General features: G+C 30.6%; 1 protein-coding gene across 1 annotated transcript in view; it reads left to right on the forward strand.

The window, feature by feature from the left end:
* Positions 1–23,799, forward strand: part of LOC129757692 (uncharacterized) — a 105,883-nt gene that overhangs the window by 58,772 nt on the left and 23,312 nt on the right. Inside the window, 1 exon segment of the mRNA XM_055754982.1 lies at positions 2,843–3,436. Within this exon segment, the coding sequence (XP_055610957.1) occupies positions 2,843–3,436 (594 nt within the window).

Below are 23,799 nucleotides of genomic sequence, written 5' to 3' on the forward strand. Positions count from 1 at the left end.
GAAAAAAGAAATTGGGAAGCTTTACATTCAATTTCGTATAATCCAACTGAACAAGAATCTGTCCTTTGAAATAGATTAGATAGGATTGAAGTTTTTAAAGGCCGAATGAACTTTTTGATGTTATGCAAACGTAAGTTGAAGTTATCAATAAAATAATCTACTTTTTAATAACAAAAAGTGAGGATATGCATTATCCGGAAGAATTTTCAATTAAGAATGTAGACTAGAGCAAGTGCACACTTTCAACTTTTACAAAAATGTATACATTATTTCTTCATCTAAAAATTTTTGGGCTCAAAAAACAATATGATTTAAAAAACTCAGCTCTTTTTTTAAATCATTAATTAAAAAAACTGTTTACACGTTTACTGTTTGTTTACACACAATTCAAGTACGTTCTCAACGTGAAAAGTGTGTTTTTGTTTTGCATATTTTGGCAAAATAGAAGAGACTTTTGATTCACTTTTTGGTTGAAAAGTTTTTTTGTGATTGATATTCCAGGGGCAGCAGATTTTTATTATCAATTTTTAATATGGCCTGAAAGTGTTAAAAATAATATCAATTCCTGTAATTTCATAGGTGAAATAAGTGAAAACGCGCCATTTAGCAATGAAACATCTATCATTTAAGAATTTTAACTCCTAAATGGCCAGAAAAGATATCCCGAGTGTTGAATCAGAAGCGGATATTCAAAATTATTTTAAAGGTCTTTGTAAATCAAGGTCTTTTGGTTGAACAGCATTCAGTGAAATTGAAGTACCAAGCATTAATTTATTCCGGAGAAAAACTTAGGATATATCAATGAAAGTTGATAAAACAGACAAACAAGAACAAGTATTAAATTCATTTTAAAGACTTTTCACTGACGCATCTGAAAAAGACCTACACTCAGGCGAATTCTTACTATAATTTTCATAATTTGCATCTTATGAACCGCTTTTTAGAGTGTAAAATAGTTTTTCATAAGAGTCTTATGAAATTCTTTCAATTTTCATACGATGATCTTTTGAAAAATAGAAGTAACGGCATTGTGAAAAAATAATGAACTCATTTATTTCATCAGTTCTATTCATCTATTTCATCGTCGTCAGAAGCACTAACCAATTGTAAAGTTGCTTCAATATCAATGTGATTCTGATATTCTAAAGGTAAGTTTTCGTTTAAATTGACAATCTTATGAATTTCATTACTTTTTCTTATGGCGCCACTTCATAAGAGAATCTTATGACATACTTAATAGGATTTTTCTGAGTGTATGTGTTTTCACTTGCCCCAATAAATGGGACAAATGTATACTTCGATATTTCTATTTGTCAACATAACTTATATTTTTTTTTGAAAATATTAATTTTTTCAGAGGATATGAAAGTTGAACTGTGGTGATATTCATTTGCATTTGCCTCGGTGTTTCATTTTTGAAAATTAAGATTTATGGTTAAAAAGACACCTTAATTTATGATAATTTCCAGGAAACAAAATGAGCTCATAAAACTAACAAAGCCTGAACAGATTATTTCTTTTCGATCTGATTAATATTAAAAAATCTGCTTTTCAATTAAATGTTATAAAGTTTTAAAAATATTACATAATCCTAAATGAAATCGCAGATCACCACCAACAATATTCAGGAAATTTTGAATCAGAACATCGCAATGCTTCAATTAGAATCTATAAAATAATGGGTGAACATATATAAACATATTTTTTCCTCTTTTCAAAACCAATCCTTTCTTTGATTCATTTGGTTAAAGTTCAAAGGAATTAATTTGCATTTTTTGCTTGAATAAATAAAAAAGGAATTTGTTGTACACAAAATAGACAGATTTCATGTCATGACAGGTGCTGTTTGGTAACACTTAAAATTGAAATGTGTAAAGTCTATAAGTTTAGTATTAGGCGAAACTTTTTTGAACATGATTTTGGTGAAAATATGGATTTTAACTCAAACTGTGAATAAAAAGCTGTTTGAAAATGGTTAGTAACAAATCTTTCCTTATGTTTTTTATTTCTTCAGCTCTAAATCCAAAGCTGATTGGGAGATGAAGCGCTGCGCTAGGCAGAATATTCGGCAAATACTCCAAAAATTGTCCCGATATTCAAAATTCTATTTTAAAAATGATTCATACGCAATATATTCCAATAAATGAGAAACTTTTTATTTCGGTTTAAACCTTAATATGAACTCGAACAAAACGGAATAAATCTACTAAATGGAATACAACAAATGAAACATACATATTATCAACATACTATCATTTATGGAACAAACAAAACAAGTAACAAAAAGTGGATTTTAAATGACCCGTAAAATTGAGTTAAAATTCTTAGGTTTTATTTTGATAGAATTAAGCTGGGCGATTCGAGTAAAGGGAAAGGAGGGAAATGTAAAAAAAAACTAGGAAAAATGGAAAATGGACGTCAAGTTGAACATGGTAAGACGAAGTTTATCGGGCCTGCTAGTATGTACCTATATATTTACCTATAAATTTTTAAATTTGGTTAAGTGTCAGAAAAATCGTTTTTTAATACGTATCTCACTACAACGTTATTGAAAAATTTATTCACAGTACTCCCAATGTGATTCACTGCTTCCAAAAGTAATCTGTAGAGCCCAATGCACAAAAGCACATAAAAGAGAATGATTGAATATTACCGGATACGTCTTCGCGCTCTTTGTATGAAACCATGAATTGAGATATTTTTGAGAAAATTGTCTTGTGCTGTTGGGAGCCGGGGTTTTCACAAGGCAGATTTATTTGTCTGATGAGATGATTTCCATTGGCTGTTTCGTTAGAATCTTGATTTTAGTTTTTTTTTTTCATTCATCTTTTCGCTTTTTCAGACCTGCTACCGATGGTACCAAGCCTTCTACCTGCCGAACGTGTGGTCCAACTTCCTGGTGCTGGACGAGACGCTGGCAAGGCTAAAGTTCAACTACTACTCCGGCTGGCAACCGGTCCTGGATCACACCCGAACCCAAAACTGTCTGCTGGCCGTGGGACATCTCTTCCGGGGTTTGGACTTCCGGCCGATGTTCTCGTTCAACAATATGTTTCAATTTATGAGTCTACTGTCGTGGGGCATCGAGCAGAACCACAAGGAAAAAGTGCCCCGCGAGTGGATAGATTGCGGCAGCCGGATTGTATCGTTGAACTATATTTTCCCGTGCAATATGGCCTCCAGTGAGGACCCGGAATCGATAAAACTGTTCGGGACCGGCGGTCAACTTTTGGCCGCGCTCAAGAGACTTATGCGCAATTTGCCGAAGCTGCATACCCTGAAGTTGGTGGATCTGATTCTGGAACGGTACGAAGCAAACCATCTGCTCGATGAGGTGCTGGAGATGTGCTGTATGGTGCTCAGGCGGCTACACTTGGTCAATGTCACCATGGTGCACTGTCCGGTCATGCATATAGGGCTGTTCCTGAACTTGCAGGTAAGGCACTTGAAAAAAACAACGACAAAGATATTAAAGGTATGAAGCACCCTCTGGAGCCACTACTCATTCAATTTTTTTGGTTCATAACTTTTAATCATACAAACATCTTGTCAATCCCTATCAGATGAAAATTTATTTTTATATGTTTCTTTGGCAAAAAACAAATTAATTGCAATCAAAAGCAAGATTACTTTTATAGAAAAAAAATATATATAAAAATTTACTCAGCAAATTATGAAAAGCCATTCCTCCTTGATGGATTGTACGAACCATTAAGGCTTAAGTGGATTTGAGTGTCAATATACACTATTGGAGGTTTTGTGACGTGTAACTTTATTAAGGCTCAAAAAATCATCTGGAACTCCCCATCAATCCATGAAATCTTGAATTCTACATCATTGCTCTTTGCATGGACGTATTCGGTAAGCCTACACAGAAAACATCTCTAATGATATCTAGAAATTCAATTGAATACTCCTCGTTTGAAATCGTTATATGTTTTTTGAATCTCAATAATTCTCAACAAGCATGTTATACAAAATTAAGGTTGATGAAAATTTAAGAAAAAAAAAAACATTGAAAAATCATGAAACGAAATTTAAGCTGTATGATGTGGTAATTTAGAGCATTGCCACAAAAATCTGAAAAAGTGGAGTGAAGTTATTTAAATCTCAGAAGAAAATTTGTGAAAAGTGTACCGGAAAGTTTACATTATTCGAAATATTTTGGTTTTTTTTTAAGATTCTAAAGGCATCTAGTTTCCGTTTTTTTAACCTTAATAGTCTCAGATTATGGAAACACCTACAATCTAGTTGCACTGAGAATTGAGCTTAATCACGCAAATTTTTGCAACAAAACTTTACACATAAGAAAGACAATGTCATACAAACTCTAGTTATTATATTAGCACTGATATGATAAATAGACATGAAAAATAATAAATAGATATGTATTCTAGTATTTTTGAAAATCTGAAACATGAGAGGTATAAGGATTTTAGTCAAGTATATGGAAATGACACTCTTAGAACTGTAAAGGATTTAAAATTTTGAGATAGGCCATAAGAAAGAGTTAACTACTTCTAAAATTATTTAAAAGATCCGATGATTTTTGGTGTCCACACACACACGTTTATAAAACTTAAAAAATTCAAATTTGTGAGTTTCAATCATTTGTTAGATTCACTTTCGGTAGCTAATTGATTTGTCGTACAAAATAAAAAATAGATTATTTTCAGATTAGTGATTTTTGATAACTGATGGACGAACAAAGCTTTATATAAAAAATGATTTGAAATTTTACAGACCAAATGTTTTTTAATTCACAATTGTTTTCGAAAATATTGTATTTTTTATTTGTATAATAATTTTGTTGAAGATAGCCAAACTTAAAAGGCTTTCATTTTAGATATTTTTAAATCTGAAACCGAGAACAGGTGAAGAGTAAGTTGATAGCAATTCATTTTTGGCAGATCTATAAAAACAGATTTGAATAAATCTGAATCTGAAAGAATCTGAAGAATTTGAATAAATTTGTTAAATGTTTACTTATTTCACTCAGTAATGTATTAACAAAACAAAACAAATATGTATATGCATAAGTTATTTCCAGACTTTTGTGAATTAATGAAATTTACTTTTGAGGTAGAAAAATAATTCTTTCCATGTTAGGTACTGAGAAACAAAGCTTGTATCTAATTATGGAATTCAGTGAGCTCTTTCTCTGACAAGTGTTTACGTTTTTCATTCAGGAAAAATAGTCTTTTTACGTCCATTTTTTTTAAAAGGTTTCAAATGAAAATAAGGGTGATGAAAAACTTCAAATTTGATCAAAACGCAAAATTAAAAAAAATATGCTAAGTTAACAAAAAAATTTTTAGGTTTAAGACTCAAAATAGCTCGCTTATGTTATAATAACTATTTCTATTAGTAGGGAAAACTATAATTTATAGAACCTAAACCACTCTCTGGAGCCATTGTGCATACCTAGTAGAGTTAGAGACAAATTGCAATTCTCAGCACTATAACTTATTTTTTACAACAACTAATTATTGTTGAGAAGGGTCATTAGAATTTTTTCGTGAAATAACATTCAGTATGTTGGCAAGATGATAGCTCTTTTCTCTCAATTATCACTAACTTAAATTTCCTTTTTTAAAGGACATTTAATTTCGAAACACACAGCCATTTTTTGAATTTTTAATACCGTTTTATAAGCTATTGGTTTGATAATTTTCTGTACATATTTGTACAAAAAATATTGGAAATGCAACAAAAACAAAGCAAACAATAAGGCTATGGGGTCTGCAATTTCTGTTTAAGCTCAATAAAAATTAAACAGATATGAAATGAAAAATAAAATACTCAGAACATAAAGGAAGAATTTAAAAAAAAAAACTTTATTTGAGTATAAAGAATCTCTACATTGGCAAGATAGCAGATGAGAAACAATATTCTATGGAGAAAACGATCAAAAATCGAAAAAACCTACCATCAGAAAACTTTTTTTTAGGCTTCTATCAAAATGTAGAAACTTGATAAAACAATTTACAAATTTTCAGGTCTCCATGCTGGAAACTCATAACAAACAGACACAAACTTGCTAAAATGGCAAAAAAGGCAAAGAAAGCGAAATTACGCCAAATTGTGGGATGTAATAAGAATAAGATGTTTTCCCTGTTGAATTATCTGAAACCCGAAACTTTTAAATCGTTTTCTTGAATTTATACTGATAGAATGATTAGTTCTGACTCTTTCAATAGTTTGGTTTTTTATTCTTATTTCAAATCATAATTTCCTAATTAGAAACAAACATTGACCCATTTTTTTTATAACTTAATCAAGACTTACTTCTGTTCTTCGGTTCATGATAGAACTTAAAAAATTCAAATTGGAAATTTGAAACTCTATGATGTTGTTTTATGTTCTTTATTTCTATTCCACATTTCAATGTTTAATTCGACATTGAAATATGAAAAATAAATACAATACATTACAATACATTATCATATAGCTTCATATTTCGAATATAATTTAATTTTTTTTCATTTCTAATAGAATTTCGAATCCAAATTTGCCATTTCATTGTGAGTTTAAATTTCCAATTTTTCAAAACTCAGATGAACAGATTAGGATTCTGATAACAGTTTTAAACATTCATGACTTGAATCATTTGATTCTGTTTGTCTGTCCTCACATTTATTTTTATTTCTGATTGTTGATTCTGTATTGAATCTCTTGTTTGTGATTTATTTCATTTAGTTTTTAAAGTTTTTCTGATATAAGCATAAATGAAAAGTATGTACATATGCAAGAAAGATGCAAACGGGAAGTGACATAGTATATTTATTGATACTAACGATTTTCGTACCTACCAGATAAATGAGACTTTGGTTTGTTTCCAAATTTCAATTATCAATCAATTTTCAATTAATTGCAAACTTTGCTCAAGACTTTATGTAATTTTGCATTCTGCGAAGAAGGTTAAAGATGTTTTCAATTTGTTTACTTTTCCTTATTTATCGAATTTTTGTAGAAGTTTAAACCAAATTGAATTTTTGATATTTTTAAAGCATAGATTTATTTGTTTAGCAGGTTTCAACAAATTAGTAATAACGGTAATGTTATGATAAATCATGAGAAAAAAAAATATTTAAAGTTTTTGGTAGGACATTTTTCTACTTTATTCTTTGTATCTTCCATCGCACAGTGGCCCGAAAGAGCTTAAAGTGGAACTTTTTTCCTAGCGCTTCTGTCTTTCATCTTATCTCTTACCTAAGTGTCTCCAAAACATTTGCTCCTTTAAACATACTTCATAACCTGAAAGCATCGAAAATTAGTCAAAGTCTACTATGAACTAATTGAAAATTCACACTTTTTCATTTTTAATGGAAGAGCCTTACTTTATGCCACAAAGTGGTAGAGTTCGAGAAAATATGAAACTTTGTTGAAAACATCAAAACTCTATCTCTTCTCAAAGCCGAGTCATACAGGTTTTATTTTGAAAGCTATTTAAAAGTTTCTTAAAAGCATTTTTTTGAACATAACTATCATAAGAAGAGGACTTACATGTATGAGATGTTCTAAAAGTTTGTTATTGCCTTCAAATCACACGTTTTGCACAAGATTTTAATATTCTACGACGTTTCCTAGCAAACTAATTGCAACTTTAAGGTTTATTTTTTCTCAACTTCACGAGCATTTATTGCAAAAAGGTGCAAGTGGATTTTTAAAACTACTAAATCACGTTGAAGCTTGAACTCAGCGCATCTAATTGATATTGGTGCAATTTGTCTCGACGCGCGCATATTTGAACAAAACAAGCATAAACCTATTTGATGTCTTTGGCGTGTTTTCATACAAACATTATTTTCAACTGCCTTCTGCCTTCGTTCTGCGTAGCATGGAAATAAATTTTTGTATGAAAACACGTAAAACACATCTACTTTGGTAGGAAACGTGTCGTAGAATGTTAAGATCTTGTGCAAAACGTGTGATTTGAATGCTCCAATAAGTTTTTAGAACATCTCATTCATGTAAATCCTCATGTTTTGATGTTTTCAACAAACTTTCATATTTTCGCGTACTCTACCACTTTGTGGTATAAAGTAAGGCTCTATCTTTTTAAATGAAAAAGTTTTGGGTGGCTGCATTCTCCTCCTTTAATTTTCGATACTTTTTGGCTCAATACTTTTCTTTTGGAAGAAACTGAGGGCCATTTGGAGGATTCCGTTGTTTCAAAATTAACCAAACTTGCTTTTTTCTGTGCCACAATAAAAACAAAAACGTTTTTACTGGAATGTTTGCTGACAAAATCTGACAAAAACGAAGCCCAACCATTATAAGATTGAGTTTCAAGTATTATCGGTTAGTTAAGTTCGTAGGATGGGAAATATACATAGGTATATACATTAGGGTGTCCCAAAATTGCATAATTTCTGGGAATCTGGCGGCTCACCCTCCAAATGGTAGATAAGGATGTGGAGAACAAACTTTTGTATGGGGCCGACTAAAAAATTCATGTTTAGAGGTTCCGCAAGGGCAATATTTGAAAAAAGTCCACTTTCAAAATATTTAATTTTGGATAAATTCGGGGTCCAAAACTTTTCACAAAATTTATATATTTTATATTTTTTTAAATTTTGTTTGGGTTTGGGTTAAATACTACACGTTAAAAATGAAAAATGAACCAAATTCGTATCAAAATTAAAAATAAGCAGGCTATTTTTAAGATAAACTATTTTTTTATCCAAAAATTATGTATTCAACTGACCAAAATTTTTACCTAGCGTAAAATATTTTTGATACCAAAGCCATCAATAGATGCGGATTTTTGTGCACTTAACTTTGCTACACAAAGCATATTGATGGTATCATCGTGTGAAGAGCTATTCACGGTTTAATCTTCAATTAAAATCACAATTTAGGATATTTTTTAATTAATTTATCCAATTCGTCTTAATAAATACCTACTTTAAAATCCAAACACTAGCAAAAAAGACTTGGATGGGTTAAAGCAGGGGTGAGCAACCTTTTGAAGCCACGGGCCACTTTTGATTTGAAATTCTTTCGGCGGGCCGCACTTAAAATAACATATAAGTAAAAATAGTTTGCAAAGATTTACGTATTTTTTGATAAAGACAAATTTTTACCAAAAATAAAACTGGAAAAGGGTGAATAAAACGAATTTATGTACTTGCATAAACATTTTTTTTATGTATAAGTTGATTAGACCAGCTGAAATTGAATAATCACTAATCTTGATTTCTAGATCCATAATGTTTGAATTGGTTTGAAATGATAAGCGAAAATTCTTTTCGACAAAAGGAAAACATCATTTGCTTCCTGTCGTGATTTTACGAATCTCAATTCAGTCATTCACTTAGACACGTCTGTTGCTCACAAGAATAGATCAATGACTGACTGTGTTTTGTTTGTTTGCCTAGTGTTGCCAAAAAAGCAAACGTTGTTAGGAATTTAATTTATTTTATTTATATTCAGTGTTGCCGAATACAACTATTATTTTATTTTATTTTTTAATATATTTGATTTATTTTCTGCATATCCTTCATCTCATCCCTACACTTCCTTTTTATTTATTAAAAACCAAAAATGTTGAAAGTCTTTCTATGGGTCGTAAAAAGATTTGATTCGTTTTCTGGGAAAACTCGGTTTTTGTTCGAACAAATACGATGCTATTTTTCGTCATCATTTCTATTTAAAAATTTCATGAAGTTTAACCATAGCGATTTTTTTCTGTGCTTATTTTTGAAAATTTCCACAATTTATATAAATTTTGTCGGGAAGCTTCGGTTTTTTTTTCTAGAAGCGGTGATTATTTTTCAATTTGAAGTTCCGTATGCATTCATTGCATTGAGATATTGAGCAAGGTTTAAAAATTATGAAAAATTCTTTATTTCACAGATTTGTTTGTCAATGTTGTTACAGTTAAAATTTTTTATTCTAGAACTTTTTTTTACAGATTTCATAAATTTTCTCAGTTAATTACATTAAGATACCTCTGGGATAGGTCTTCTAAGGCTGAAACATGAAAATCTTATGACTTTGGTAATGTGGATTGCTAATTTTCAATTAAAATGACTTAATTCAATCGATGTTTGGCATTATTTGCCAATGAAATTCACATTTTTCGAGGTGCAAGGAATCTCAGAATTGATTTTGACTTATTCGTGAGCGCTGAATCCAAACATTCAATGAGTTTTTTGTTATTTCAGCTTGTGTTTTCAAAATAACAACAATGACAAAGCTGTAAAACACAAATACTTATTGACTCAATGATCAACCTTCCCAAAGATCGCGAGTAATTTTGAATTCTGAAAAAAAGTTTGATGTTTTTTAATTGATTTATGATGTTTTTTAACGACTGTTACATGAATTAAAGGTGATTTTTCGGCTTTCAAATATGGAAGTTTTCATTTTGAAATTTTTTCCGAACCTACAAAAACGGGAGTTTTGACGAAATTTCAAAGAAAATTTAAACTTAATATTTATTTAAAGATTATATATATTAAGAACCGTAAGTCAAATGATTTTGCAGCTTTCAATAAATTGTTGAATGAGTTAAAATCCTTAATATCAAATTTTAAATAACTTTCTGAAATGAGGTCAGAAGAAGTTGTAATCTTATTTTCTGGAATTTCTATAAATTGTAGAATTCAATTTTTTTAAAGCGTCTTACAAGAATATCTTGGCTATACCTGAGACCATAATTAAATGAAGGTTAGTAAATTGATTCAAAATCAGCTTTTGGTTATTATGGAGGGTTTATTGGTTTATCAGTTATAAAAGATCGATTTAACCAAAAACTGATCAATTTTAAAATTTCCACACGCCATATCACCGAAACCAGAAGTGATTGAAAAAATCTGTGAAATGTTTTTAATTCAGGACTCCAAAATTCAACAAAATCAGTTATTAAGGCATAGGCATCAAAAGTCCTGTTTTCCTGACTAGTCGTTTAAAACTTTTTGGGTTTAATCACAGAACTACAGATATTGTTTTTGTCGAGAAATCCTACAAAAAAGTGCACAATTTGAATGATTATGGGGCTTATGCAACTGCAAATAAGCGACGTGCATATTTGAGCGAGTAATTAAAAAATTATCTTTAGTTCAGCAGGGACTGCTATTTAATGATAATAAACAATCTTTCGTAGAAAAAAAAACATAATATAAATAACATTTGAGATAAGCTCCGCGGGCCGCACCAACATATCTCGAGGGCCGTGGGTTGCTCATCCCTGGTTTAAAGAAATCACCAGAAAGCTATATTCCAAATTTGAGCTGAATCTTACCACGGAAAAGGGTTGCACTGAATTTCAAGTGTGAAAGGAATTCTGAGACATTGTGTTCTGAAGAAGCATAAAAACTGGGTTTTTCATCAATTTTTTTTTCTTTACCAATCGATTGCTTAGCTGATTTTATTATTATATTTGCAATTAAGACTCGATTGGACTTGAAACAAAAAAGTTATGACTGTTCAAAGATTGTATTTTGTCTTCTAACGGTCATAACTTTTTTGTTTTAAGTTCAATCGAGTTGCAGTCTTGATGTGAAATGTTAGTATTAATTGAAAATATAATAATAAAATCAGCTAAGCAATCGATTGGTAAAGAAAAAAATAAATTGATGAAAAACCCAGTTTTTATGCTTCTTCAGAACACAATGTCTCAGAATTCCTTTCACACTTGAAATTCAATGCAACCCTTTCCCGTTGTCAGATTTAGCATATAGCATATAGCCTGCAAACCATCAAAGTCTTTATTTGCTAGTGTTTTGATTTTAAAGTAGGTATTTATTAAGACGAATTGGATAAATTAATTAAAAAATAACCTAAACTGTGATTTTTATTGAGGATTAAACCGTGAATAGCTCTTCACACGATAATACAAAAAACATGCTTTGTGTAGCAAAGTTAAGTCCACGAAAATCCGCATCTTTTGATGGCTTTGGTATCACAAATATTTCACGCTAGGTACACATTTTGTTTTAATACATATTTTGTATAATACATATTTTGTTTTAATTTTCAAATGAATATTCTGCATTTTATAGTACAGTTTCATTTTGAGTTTCATTATTAATTTACCGATTTTTTAAGCCAAACTATTAAATTTTTCTGAAATTTTTTGATAAGTTTATCTATGTTTTTCAATTCTTAGTTAACCACATAAAACTTTGATGTTTCCTAATCAAAAATTCACATTTCAAATTGCGGTTCATTTTTTTTCAAATTCGAAACATTACCGCAGAGTTTTTCAATCAACCCTGCAATTGAAAATGAAAAAAAAAATGTAAATTAATATCTATATATATAAAAATGAATGTTTGTCTGTCTGTCTGTTCCCTATAGACTCGGAAACTACTGAACCGATCATCGTGAAACTTGGCATCTGAGGGTTTTTGGGGCCGGAGATGGTTTCTATAATAGTTACAAACCGCTCCGACTTAAGGGAGAAGAGGCTTGCATACAAAATTTGTAGTTTTTCGAAACAAATTAAATTCATGACATCCATTTTGTCGAGAATTTTTTCCCTTTTGGCGGTTTGTTTTTCGTCTCCATGGTCATGGCGTCGCGAGCCAACGTCGCGAGAGGATAGTGACCATGACATAGCATACTGATCAGTGGGAATAATTTGGCGCGTATTTCTCAACCACGCATATTTTCAATGAAAGGGGTGGCGATATGAAGCCTTGATGTGATTTTTTTCTAGTTGCTTCCTAGCTCATTTGTACAGCACATGGATATGAATGACGCCTAGATGTGAATAAAACATATACCTACATTTTTCCAAAATCTGAAATTGAAAAGTCATGGCATCCATTTTTAGAGATTTGCTTTTCTTTGAGGGATTTGTTTTTCGTATCTATGGTCAAACAAACGTCGTCGCAAGTGGATAGTAACCAAAGCATAGATCGCCGAAAAAAATTAACAATTAGGCGCCTGTTTCCCAACCAAGTTCCTATATTTCTTATGCACGTGGGGGCGATATGCAACCTAGATATGTTTTTTTTCTTGCTTTATTGTACACAGCACGTGGAAATAAATGACACCTAGATGTGTCACGGATTGGTATTTTATCAATCGAATCAAAAGCAATTGAAAGATTTGCAAAAATACTTCCATATTTGTTGTCCATATAGCATTTGTTGTCTCAAAAATATAAATTTAGTTCTGATGCTAATGAAGAATTCACATACAATTTTCTAACCCATTTTGCCTTCAAGGTTATTTTTGAATCATATTGATAACAGAAATATGAATAAGATGTTTTCTACAGTGGTAGATCGGAAACATTTTGTTGAACATGTAAAAGTGTACTTAACTGAAAATGAAAATAAAAAAACTCGATCCGACACATGAACTGGTCAAAAGCTTTTTCTTTAAATTAGATAAGATAGGACTGACGTGTTCATAAGTAAAAGGTATTAGTGAAATAAACTGATTTTTATTGACCAAAAGTGATGGAATTCATTTTCCGAAAGAATTTTTATTCAAGGAACACTAGCGCATGTTCAAACGTTCAACTTTTCTCTGTAACGAAATAATAAAAATTATGTTTTCTTCTAAAAATTGTTACTTCGGCCCAAATACACAACTGAAACGAATTTAGAAATGAAAATGAGAGCTTTTTATTTCAAATAATTCCGAAAAAAACTTTTTGCTTACATACCAATTCAAGTACGTACTTAACATGAAAAATGTTTTTGTGTTACATGGCTGCATAAAAGTGATTTTTGATCCGCTTCTTTTTTGAAAAGTGAACTGATATTCAACTTGAAGCAAAATTTTTATGAGAAAATTTTAGTATTTAGTAATTTTAGTATACTTTTAAAGTGTTCAAACAATATTGCAGGTAGGAACCTGAGATAAACTTTAATTCAAACTTTAATTCATTTCAATATTCCCTCCTGTCAACATACACGGTGGGGCAAGGGCAAACGTCGAACTTTTAAGAAATTCATCTTCAAAATGATTCAATATGTTGGAAAGACGAAGTTGAAACTGAAGCGGATATTTAAAATTATTGAATGTCTTTCTAAATGAAGGTCATTTGCTTTGAACAGCATTCGTTAAAAGTGGAATAACAAACATAAATTTATACTGCTGTAATACTGCAGATATATCAATGAAATTTGATAAAACAAACAAACAGATACACGTATTAAATCCATTAAAGCCATTACTCTGACGCATCTGAAAATAAGCTTTGCATTCACACTTGCCCCAATATACAGGACCAATGTTAACTTGGAAATTTGTTTTTGCCAACATTTTTGAGTATTTGACTTTCAAAGAGAAAATAATAAACGCGGAGAAATTATTTAGTGATGCAACTGATATTTTTTGCTTTAATAAATTTATTAAAAAAAAGAAATTTGCACTGTATAAAATCGATAATTTTCATACCATAATAAGTGTTGTTTGGGAAAACTTCAAGCTATAATGTCTCATGTCCACGAGTTTGGCATATGGCAAAACATTTTTTTAACATAATTTTGGCGCAAAAAGTATTGATATTCAAACTGCTTCGAAAAGCGAGGATGGTGAAAATAGCTGTTTGAAAATGTTTATTTCAAATCCTTTTCATCGTTTTTTTTTTTAAATTTCGATAGCTTATTTTTTAAACTCAAAAAAAACATCATCTAAAGCTAATCAGGGGCTGGAAGTGCTCATAATACAGAATTTTTGGAATATATTCAAAAAACTGCCCTGATTCACGCTATTGATCGGTTTTCAAAATTCTATTTCCATAAAGTACAATGTGCAATAAATTCCAATATGCGAATCTTTTTCTTTCAATTAAATATTTATGTAAACTCGAGCCAGGTAAATCAGCCTACCCTCTTCAAGCAGTGGGGGACAAAATTGGAAAAGATGGGGGAGCTCCCATGTAGAATTAAGATAAAGAGCTTTTCAAAGAAGGGACCATATTTTAAAAGAGGGTATTTTGCGTACGGATATTTGGCATAACTCAAAAATAGATGTGACAAATGTTTTTATGGAAGTTCCTTACTTCCCACTTTGGGAAAAAAGATGGAAAATCCATAAATATTGACATTATTTGACTCATTATGCAGCTTTAAAAACAAGGTACAATTATCAGATCTTGGAAAACAAGTTTAGAGATCAAGCTTCAGTAAATAATATATACCATCTTTGAATTGTAATTCGGAACTCCAGCTGCAGCTCTCAATTTAAAGTTGTTGGTACTAAACCATGAAGAAGTTGGATTTAAAAAAAAGCTTACAAAAATCTAAATTTGAATAAATTTTTCAAATAACATTTATTTTTGGAAGGTGTAGCAATGCACACCGGGTCAGCTAGTAAATAATAAAATTCAATTATTATCATTTTTCTAAATATCAATCATGGTTATTTTTTACCTGATCAGACATTTATTCTAGAAATCAATCTTTTCTTAATCTGTGTTTCGGGAATATTTATTTCAAATTTTAAAACTAGACTGTTTAGGAACTGTTTTGAGGCAACTTTATAGTTCAGAACAAGGAACATCATTTTGAAAAATTTATCAATGACTTACCGAAAATATCATGGATTTGAAACTTTCATAGTGATTTATTTTGGAAATTTTGTTTTATTTTATTTGTAAAATTTATTATTTTTTTGAGATTGTGTGATAACTATTAGTAATAAGATGATGTTAGAAATCCATTTTCTTATTTATTGTGTAATTTTGGTTTTGTTATTATTGCTAAATATTAATTTTTGAAACCATCAACCCCATTAACCGCCTGAGCGGATCCTTTGCACGGGCCTGCTTGGACTGTCAAATATTTTCCAAAAAGAGACAGAATGGAGCTTCTTTATTGTTAATATGGAGTCAATTGTTTACACTCCATCGTGCGTTACATTTGTCCAATATATCAAAAGCCTAAAATCAGTACACAAAGACGGACGGCTTACAACACCGGAGCATACACATACCATTAACTGCTCATTGTGTCAATCCCGGAAGCTGTTTTCATTCAATCGGCTCCGAAATCCATCGCGTTTAATATAAAATGCAAATATTGCCCAAACATCTGCCAGCACCGATTCAATGCCAGTGAGCGAACCGAACGCCTGGAAATGAACCGGAGCTGCTGCTGGTTCAACACTTATTATTCACCATCATAACCGATTACCGTGCTGGCGAACAACAGCTTTTGGAAAATTAATTTCCCTCCATTCATGTGTTCATGGCGGGACTGGGGGGATGCACCGGGAAAGCATGGGTGGTTAGGGGGGATGTCGTAAAAGCTTTCTCCCAGGTCACATCGGCTACAAATCCCGGATCTTAAGCGTGTATGCCAAAGCATATTGAAAATCAATAGCTGCTCGTTATGCGTTTCGAGCTTCTGGCAATCGACCGGCTAAAAGCAAGTTTTCTGTTTTGCTTACGGATTTTGGCTCCGAAAAATATGTTAATAGTTGTGATTACAGTTGCTGATGAGTACACATTTTTGCGAGTAATTTTAGAGCTGTTTATTGAGTTGCTTATTAAGATGAGGGAAAATTCTGTAATCAATGGTTATGGAATTAGACTAAGCCGAAATACACAGAACAGGCTCCAGTAACACTGTAATCCAGATATTTCTCATTTGCATATTCCGCTTAAAGGATTTCCCGACAATAACATACAATGTAGAGCACATTTGCACTATAGAAGCGCGTTAAACGAGTTTCTCCTACCATCTCGACAACAGAGCTCATATGCACACAACATATTTTCCGTATCCGGATAAGGTCGAACACCATAAGATGGGAAGTGGATACTCCTTCCGTGATCCGGCCCCTCATTCCATCCCCCCCACTTCCTATTCTTCATCGTATTTATGTACAAGCAATTGCTGCTTATACGATGGCAAACAGATGATTCTTCATAATTGCACTTGCTATATATGCAATGCTCGTATGTATTTTCGGAACAAACCCGGAAGTCGGGAGCAGGATGATCTCCGGGATTCTGTGCTGTTGCATCGATGCTTCTTCAACCGACTGACTATGGTGGGTGATGGGAATCACACGTTCTGTGCGAAATGGCGTGGCGTGGCGTGGCGGCGTACCGACATTATCACTTTGCACTCTGATTTCTTCGTTCATCGCACGGTGAGGTTGACTTTCGTTTTCAGAAACTTTTATGAGCGGGAAAGTTGTTGAAACTTTTTGAATTTGAATATTTAATTGTAACGATTATTCGAGGATATGGACTAAAGTGCATATCGCATTATGATGAGCTTTTCTTGAAAATTGCTCAAACTTACATGAAATCTCTGAGACGGTACAGTGCACTCTTTTCAAACTTTGCTAAGATACCTTCGCTTTCCGATGATATTTAATCATGAAATTTTCACAGAATCTAGTTCAAATTCCTAACTATCAATCCATAAGATTTGAATACTGAACAATGACTGAAAAAAGAACAGCTATGCTCGGGTATAAGGAAAATTTGGAATTGCTTCACAAAAAGAAAAAAGCAAAAAAGAAAAAAAATTGAAATGAGGTCGAATGATGTCTAAATGTTTGATCTGTTACCTGACCTAGATATATCAACATAGGTTTACGCGATCAAAATATGGTGCCGTTTTGAAAATGAGATTCATTATCGCCAAACAGGCGATTTCATTCTTTTTCGGACGGATGTTCGTACGGAAAATATCTCAAACAGTGTTTATTAACACTTTTGGGTGTGAATTTTTTTATTTGCTGAAAAAATGGTCCAAACCGTCCTCTTATCCAATCACAATTTCACACCCCTGAAGGATGCAATCTATCAGAAACGTTATTCCTTCTTGGTATGGAAATAGAAAACATTTCAACACATTTGTTATTCAAACACAAGAGCGAATATAATACTCGCTTCATTTTTGTTTATCCATATTTTTGCAGGTTTTTTCTGCAACTCTTCTTAGTATTCTGCGTTTTGTTGAAAGATTTGCTATTTTCAAAAAAGCGCGAAAAGGGTTTCAACAAATACACAATATTTATGATGATTAATTTTGATTTTGTGAACAAATGATCCAAAAACATTGATTAAAATATTTTCCATACAAAAATCAAATCAGGGGGTATCGAATTTAGAATTAAGTAAGCAATTTTAACACTATCATGAACGCTCAATGAAAATGAAAATTAATTACCCTAAACCATCTTGCTACATAAACCATTATCCAAATTATAAAAAAAAGATAAAAATGATAACATGGCAAAAATGAAAGATTTGAAAAATAATAGTAAATAAATAAAAACAAACAAAAAAATAGATTAAAAATTTCAAATCCATATTCCTTTTTGGCAATTTAAGTTTTAAAACTATTCAAAATAAAATTCCTTATTCTTAGATAGAGAATTATTTAAAAATAAATTTAAGGAAGCACAAAAAACACCATAAAATGAATACCAAATTATATTAAAAATTGAAATTTCGTATAAAACAAAATTATAATTAAATGCAGAAAATTCACTGCACAAACATTTGTAACAAAGTATAAAAATTTGATCAGAAATAAACATAAATTAAATCACATTTTTTTCTTCCGTTTTAACGCTTCTTATGTTTTTAAATTGATTATATCTAACCAGATGATATTACCAGATGATGTAATAAAAGATCTTTTTCAAGCAGGGGTCTCTGTAATTTTCGAAATGTCATCAATGATGAAAGGACACGAGATGACTTGTCGATTCTAGGGCTTATATCACCAAAGAGAATGGGTATCCTGTGAAATTTGGGACAAAACACGCCGAAACATGTGCAAAGTAATTTTAAATTGCTGCTTAATTGATCGAGTTAGATGAAAGTCGAATTTGAGCAAGAAATCTTCAAAAGAATTTTAAAAAATAACGTTGATCTTTAACCTGTGCATACCATACGCAGCACGGAAATCAGAACGTTTTTTTTTTAATTTTTAAGAACAAGTTCACTGGTGTTGGGAGAAAGTGGTAGAAATTTTGGCACTTTCGAAAATTTTGCCATGCAAAAATGTTTTCAAGATCTTTGGACCTTGTATTTTTTTGAAGCATTGTTTTTATTTCAACCGTATGTGATAGAAGTATTGCTATTTTTGCATCACAGAATACAAAAAAATAGAACACGTGTTGTAAAATACTTGAAGGCCGCAGATCTTGAAAATGTTTTTGCATGGTAAAATTTTCAAAATGTGCTAAGAGCAAATTCACTTGTGTTGAGAAAAAGTGGTAGAAATTTTGACACTTTGAAAATTTTACCATGCAAAAATGTTTTCAAGATCTTTGTGCGTTGTATTTTTTTACATCACTGTTTCTATTTCTGCTAAAAGTGACAAAATTTCTACCACTTTTCCCAACACCAGTGAACTTGCTCTAATAGTGTAAAAATTTCTAACCCTTTCCTCCAACAAGAGTGAACTTGCTCTAAACAAAGACAAAAAAAATATTTAAAAAGAGGTAGATAGCATACAAAAGGAAAGTAAATGAAAATAACTTGAATTTTTTAAATGTTCATTTAATTACAGCAGCAGTGTTTATATCGAATCTAAAGATAAAAAATGTCTGTTCATTATAAAATTTTAAAAAATTGTTTTTAAGCACAAACACATGGCATGAAAAAATTCAAATTTTTATATAAAGTCAAAAAAATAAAAAAAATCAAACAAGATTTTTATCAGTTTTGTTAAAATTTATTGAACTTTAATGCTCGTCGTAAAGAATCTGTAAACAAAAATGTTAATGAGTTTTCTTTCTTATTCATCTGAAAATCGAAAATTCAAAAAAAAGCTTACAGCAACGTTGTAAATGACCAGATATTGGAATAAGAGACAGGTTTTAAATGCTTATATCTTTCATACAAAAGAACTAGTGATTTTTTTTTAAACTTCGCCAAAATTTCAGCCTTAACGTATGCGTAACATCCGTTACTACCATTTTCAATTAAATAATATCAAAATATTGCAAGTGTAAATGAAATATAGCTAAAAACATAAATATACACATTTAGCGCGCCGATTTCGGAAATCGGCTATTTTGACTACTTTTATAATAAAATTATTTTCACAAAAACTGTAGAAAATGTTAACAGAAAAATTGCTCTAACGTATATAAAACAGATGTCCGCTCATCTGCGTATGCTTTTAAGTCTCCTATTTATTGGAATATGGGAGAAAATGAGTATTTTCCTTAATATGCGCATTTAGCCCGCCTCTCCCCTATTATTTGAATAAACCCGGGTCCAGGAAGTTTTGAACAATATCTGGGCATCCTCGCCAGATTTGGTTATACAATGCGGACTTGATTCTAAGTAGACTCGATTAACCAGTGCCTTGATTATCCTTGATTCAATTGTCCGTGTATTTTGATTCGATAATCCGTTCAAAATTTTTTTTTCGTGATAAAGATTGTATAAAGATTGAAAATAAATAAGAAACCAATAATATTGTTATCGTTTTAAATATTATGTAATTGCAACTAATGAAATATCAAATTTTGTGAGATAACTGTATGTCACTTGATCCATCATTTAAAGAAAACATTAACGAAAAAATATTCGGAGTAAAATTTTATGAAAATTCAAAGTTGAAGTTTCAGTGCGCATGCATCTCATTTATATCGAATCATGAACGGTACAATAGGTGTACTTTAAAGAAGCAATTGAAACCCTTTCTCACATTCTTCATAAAAGGTTAAAAAAGTGTTCTATCATCTGTTTAAGTTTTAAAAAAAATCTAGTTTATTTATTCTAAAACAAGCTATTTTTCTTCTTAATAAAATGAAACATAAAACAGCAGATCGCTTATTTTAACTCGAAAAATCAGTCATGATTTAATATTTATCCTCACAATAAAGTTTCAGTTAAAAAAGTCGAAGTCAAATTTAAAATCAAAATTCTCCTTTAGAAGTATACTAGTAAATCACATTTCGAAGGAATGATTCAAATTACAAATTGATATTTGAAGACTTCAATTTAAATAGACGAAAAATTAAAAAATTAAAAAAAAAACAATGAAGATTTTTTATTTTTCGAAATCAACATTACAATATAGAACATGATTCCAATATTTGAATTCAAATCAAATTCAGTTAAAGGATCAAATAGAAAAAAAAACAAAACTCAAAGAGCTTCAAATAAGAATCCAGTGTTAGTGCTAGGTTCAGTCATCCTGATCCAGATAAGAATTCAAAATCACTCAATAATTTTAAAACTTAAATAAATACTCACTTTAGAAAATGAATGGATAATTTCAATAAAGAACTTTTTTTGTTTTAATTTCTTTATTAGAAACGCCTCAAACTTTGAGAAAAATAATGCGCATTGTAATATTCAATCAAATCGTTGAGTGTGCCTCTGCGAAAACAAGCAGAACCATATTGCAACACTCGGATATCGAATGTAGGCAGATTAGTGAGTTTGAAAATAGAAGTATAAAAGACCGTATTCGTTATTTGAAATTAGATTTCAAAAATCTCTGGACCCTTTACTAAGCTCCTCACTACTATTAAATAAAAATTAGAATTCGGATTGCAGTTTAAATTTGTGGAATTTGAAATTTATCTCATAAAAATGAAAAAATATATTCTTTTCAAAAATTATGATTTGTAAATATTTGTCGATAGTTGGAAGTTTTGAAACGTTACTTAACCATTTAACCGTTTTCTTGACCCATTTAAGTTTATAATAAATAACGATTTTTCATGTTTTAAACTACATTTAGTGAAACTTTCAGATTTATAAAAATCCTTCATACTTCTCCGATCGAACAAAATTTACAACTTTCTGAAAAATGTATGAAAAACGAGAAAAAAGAAAACTTTGAAGCGCGTTTTTCTCGAAAACAGCTTTGATGCACGTACAACTCTCTGGCTCTGAGGTCTTCATATGTTAGTTGTATAGCGCACTATCTGAGGAAAATTTTATTTAAAATATATGTCATACCATCGAAAACGCTGAGTTACAAATCCTGAATTATTTATAGTGGGGGCCTCCCTGTTCTAGTTAAAGATTTCATAAATGTTGAACTTTTAATGTCGTTTTTTAGAGAATTTTTTTATTTTTCTTCTTGGGGGCTGGAGCCCGGAGCAATTGCACCCATTGCCCCCCCCCCCTTAATTCAGCGATGCTGTAACCTCAAGTTTTTTAACACTATGTAGCTTTTTCATCTTTACTTAAGAATATTTTTATATATTATCCAAAATCATTTGAAAAATTGGACAATTTTATTAGACCGGAACAAATTTCAAATGTTTCTCTTGTCACTCGGGTCGGAACATCACGGGAGGGCGGTGTCGGTATAATAAATAATAATGTGAAAAACAAATAAATCTGAATAAATTGCACGAATTGTATGTGAGAAAATTGCATACTATGTATATTATTGCATAAAACCTAAGAATCACGTAATTTTCTATCCAAAAAATAAAAACACATAATACAAAAGGTGTTATTTTCAACATTTAACATTGTTTATTACCCCCTTTGGGTTTTTTGATGACAAATAAAGCGATTCATATTGGTTCCGGCCTTATTGTATGAATTTGAAAAATATATATTCGGCCGAATACTTAGCCTAAATTTCCGGTGAGCCGAATATTCGGCCTGTTTTTGGGCGTTATTCAGTACTTCACTACTATTAACTATTCTTCATCTAACCAAGAATCAAGATCTTTTCAAGATATTTCAGTTTCTGAAATTCAATGCTTTGAAAAAATTAAATTCTACAATTGTGACAAGTTGTCATAGATAAGATGACAACTATTCCTGACATCATTCAAGGAATTCTTTTTTTAGTACTTGATAACTGATTTAACAACATTTTTGAAGGCAAAAAAGATTTGACTACCTAAATGCCTATCTATTTTCTCAGGAGTCAAAACTACTTGCGGTATTCGGAAAACGAGATCATTGTATCAAAGCTTTTATTTTCGAAATCTTCAAATATTTTCAAAGTTATCTCGAAACATAAATTGATACTTAGGAAAAATGCATATTTATTTGGGCGCCTTGAAGTTATTCAGTTTTGCTCGTTAATTCTTTGCTTATAGGAATAATGTGAATTTTGTTGCCTTTGTGTAATCGATTTCAGATTGGAAAGAAAGTAGATTTTCCTATTATCAGAGAGTTCAATGATTTTATTAAAATAAAAATTAATTTCGGAATTTATGGTAATTACAATTAATATTTGAAACGAATCATTTTCGTTCAAATCATATTTGAAATTAATATCGTGAATTTTGATACCTACATTAAAAAAATTTAATTGAAACTGAAACATTAAAAGTACAAAGAAAACACATATTTATAAAACATATGAAATTAAGCTTAAAAGTTGCTATGTTCTTCAAATAATTTTTCTCACTTTTTTACAAGATTCACAAATGATTTCTCAAGTCATGATCGATTCGAAATTAGATTATTATTATTTTAATCTTCTAAATATAAGATTTTTTGAAGATCAAATCCGAATATTTAAAAATAAAAGTGTCATTTCATCCTTAAATTTAAAAGTTTCGAATTGCAAAGTTGACTTCAAAATTTGAAAAAGTTATTTTAAAATCAACGCTAAATATGAATAAAAAAGATTTGTATTTTACCATTTTACAAGGAATATTTTTGACTACAAATATTTTGCAAATTAAAAATGTTTTATTTTTATTAATATTTTCTTTAAATCTGTTTAAATATGTAACTTAGCATCTAAAAGGACAGAAAACATAAACAAATAGTTTAAGATAGAAAATGAATTTTTTAAGGATGTTTTTTATCTGCAGAATATGTTTCATGACAAACATCTTATATTCCATTTCTTCAATTAATCGAAGTGAATGTTGAGGTGTTAAATGAGGATTTAATAAATTGTAAAGTTTAAT

The sequence above is a fragment of the Uranotaenia lowii genome, chromosome 3 (genome assembly GCF_029784155.1).
Source record: "Uranotaenia lowii strain MFRU-FL chromosome 3, ASM2978415v1, whole genome shotgun sequence".
Taxonomy (NCBI): Eukaryota; Metazoa; Arthropoda; class Insecta; order Diptera; family Culicidae; genus Uranotaenia; species Uranotaenia lowii.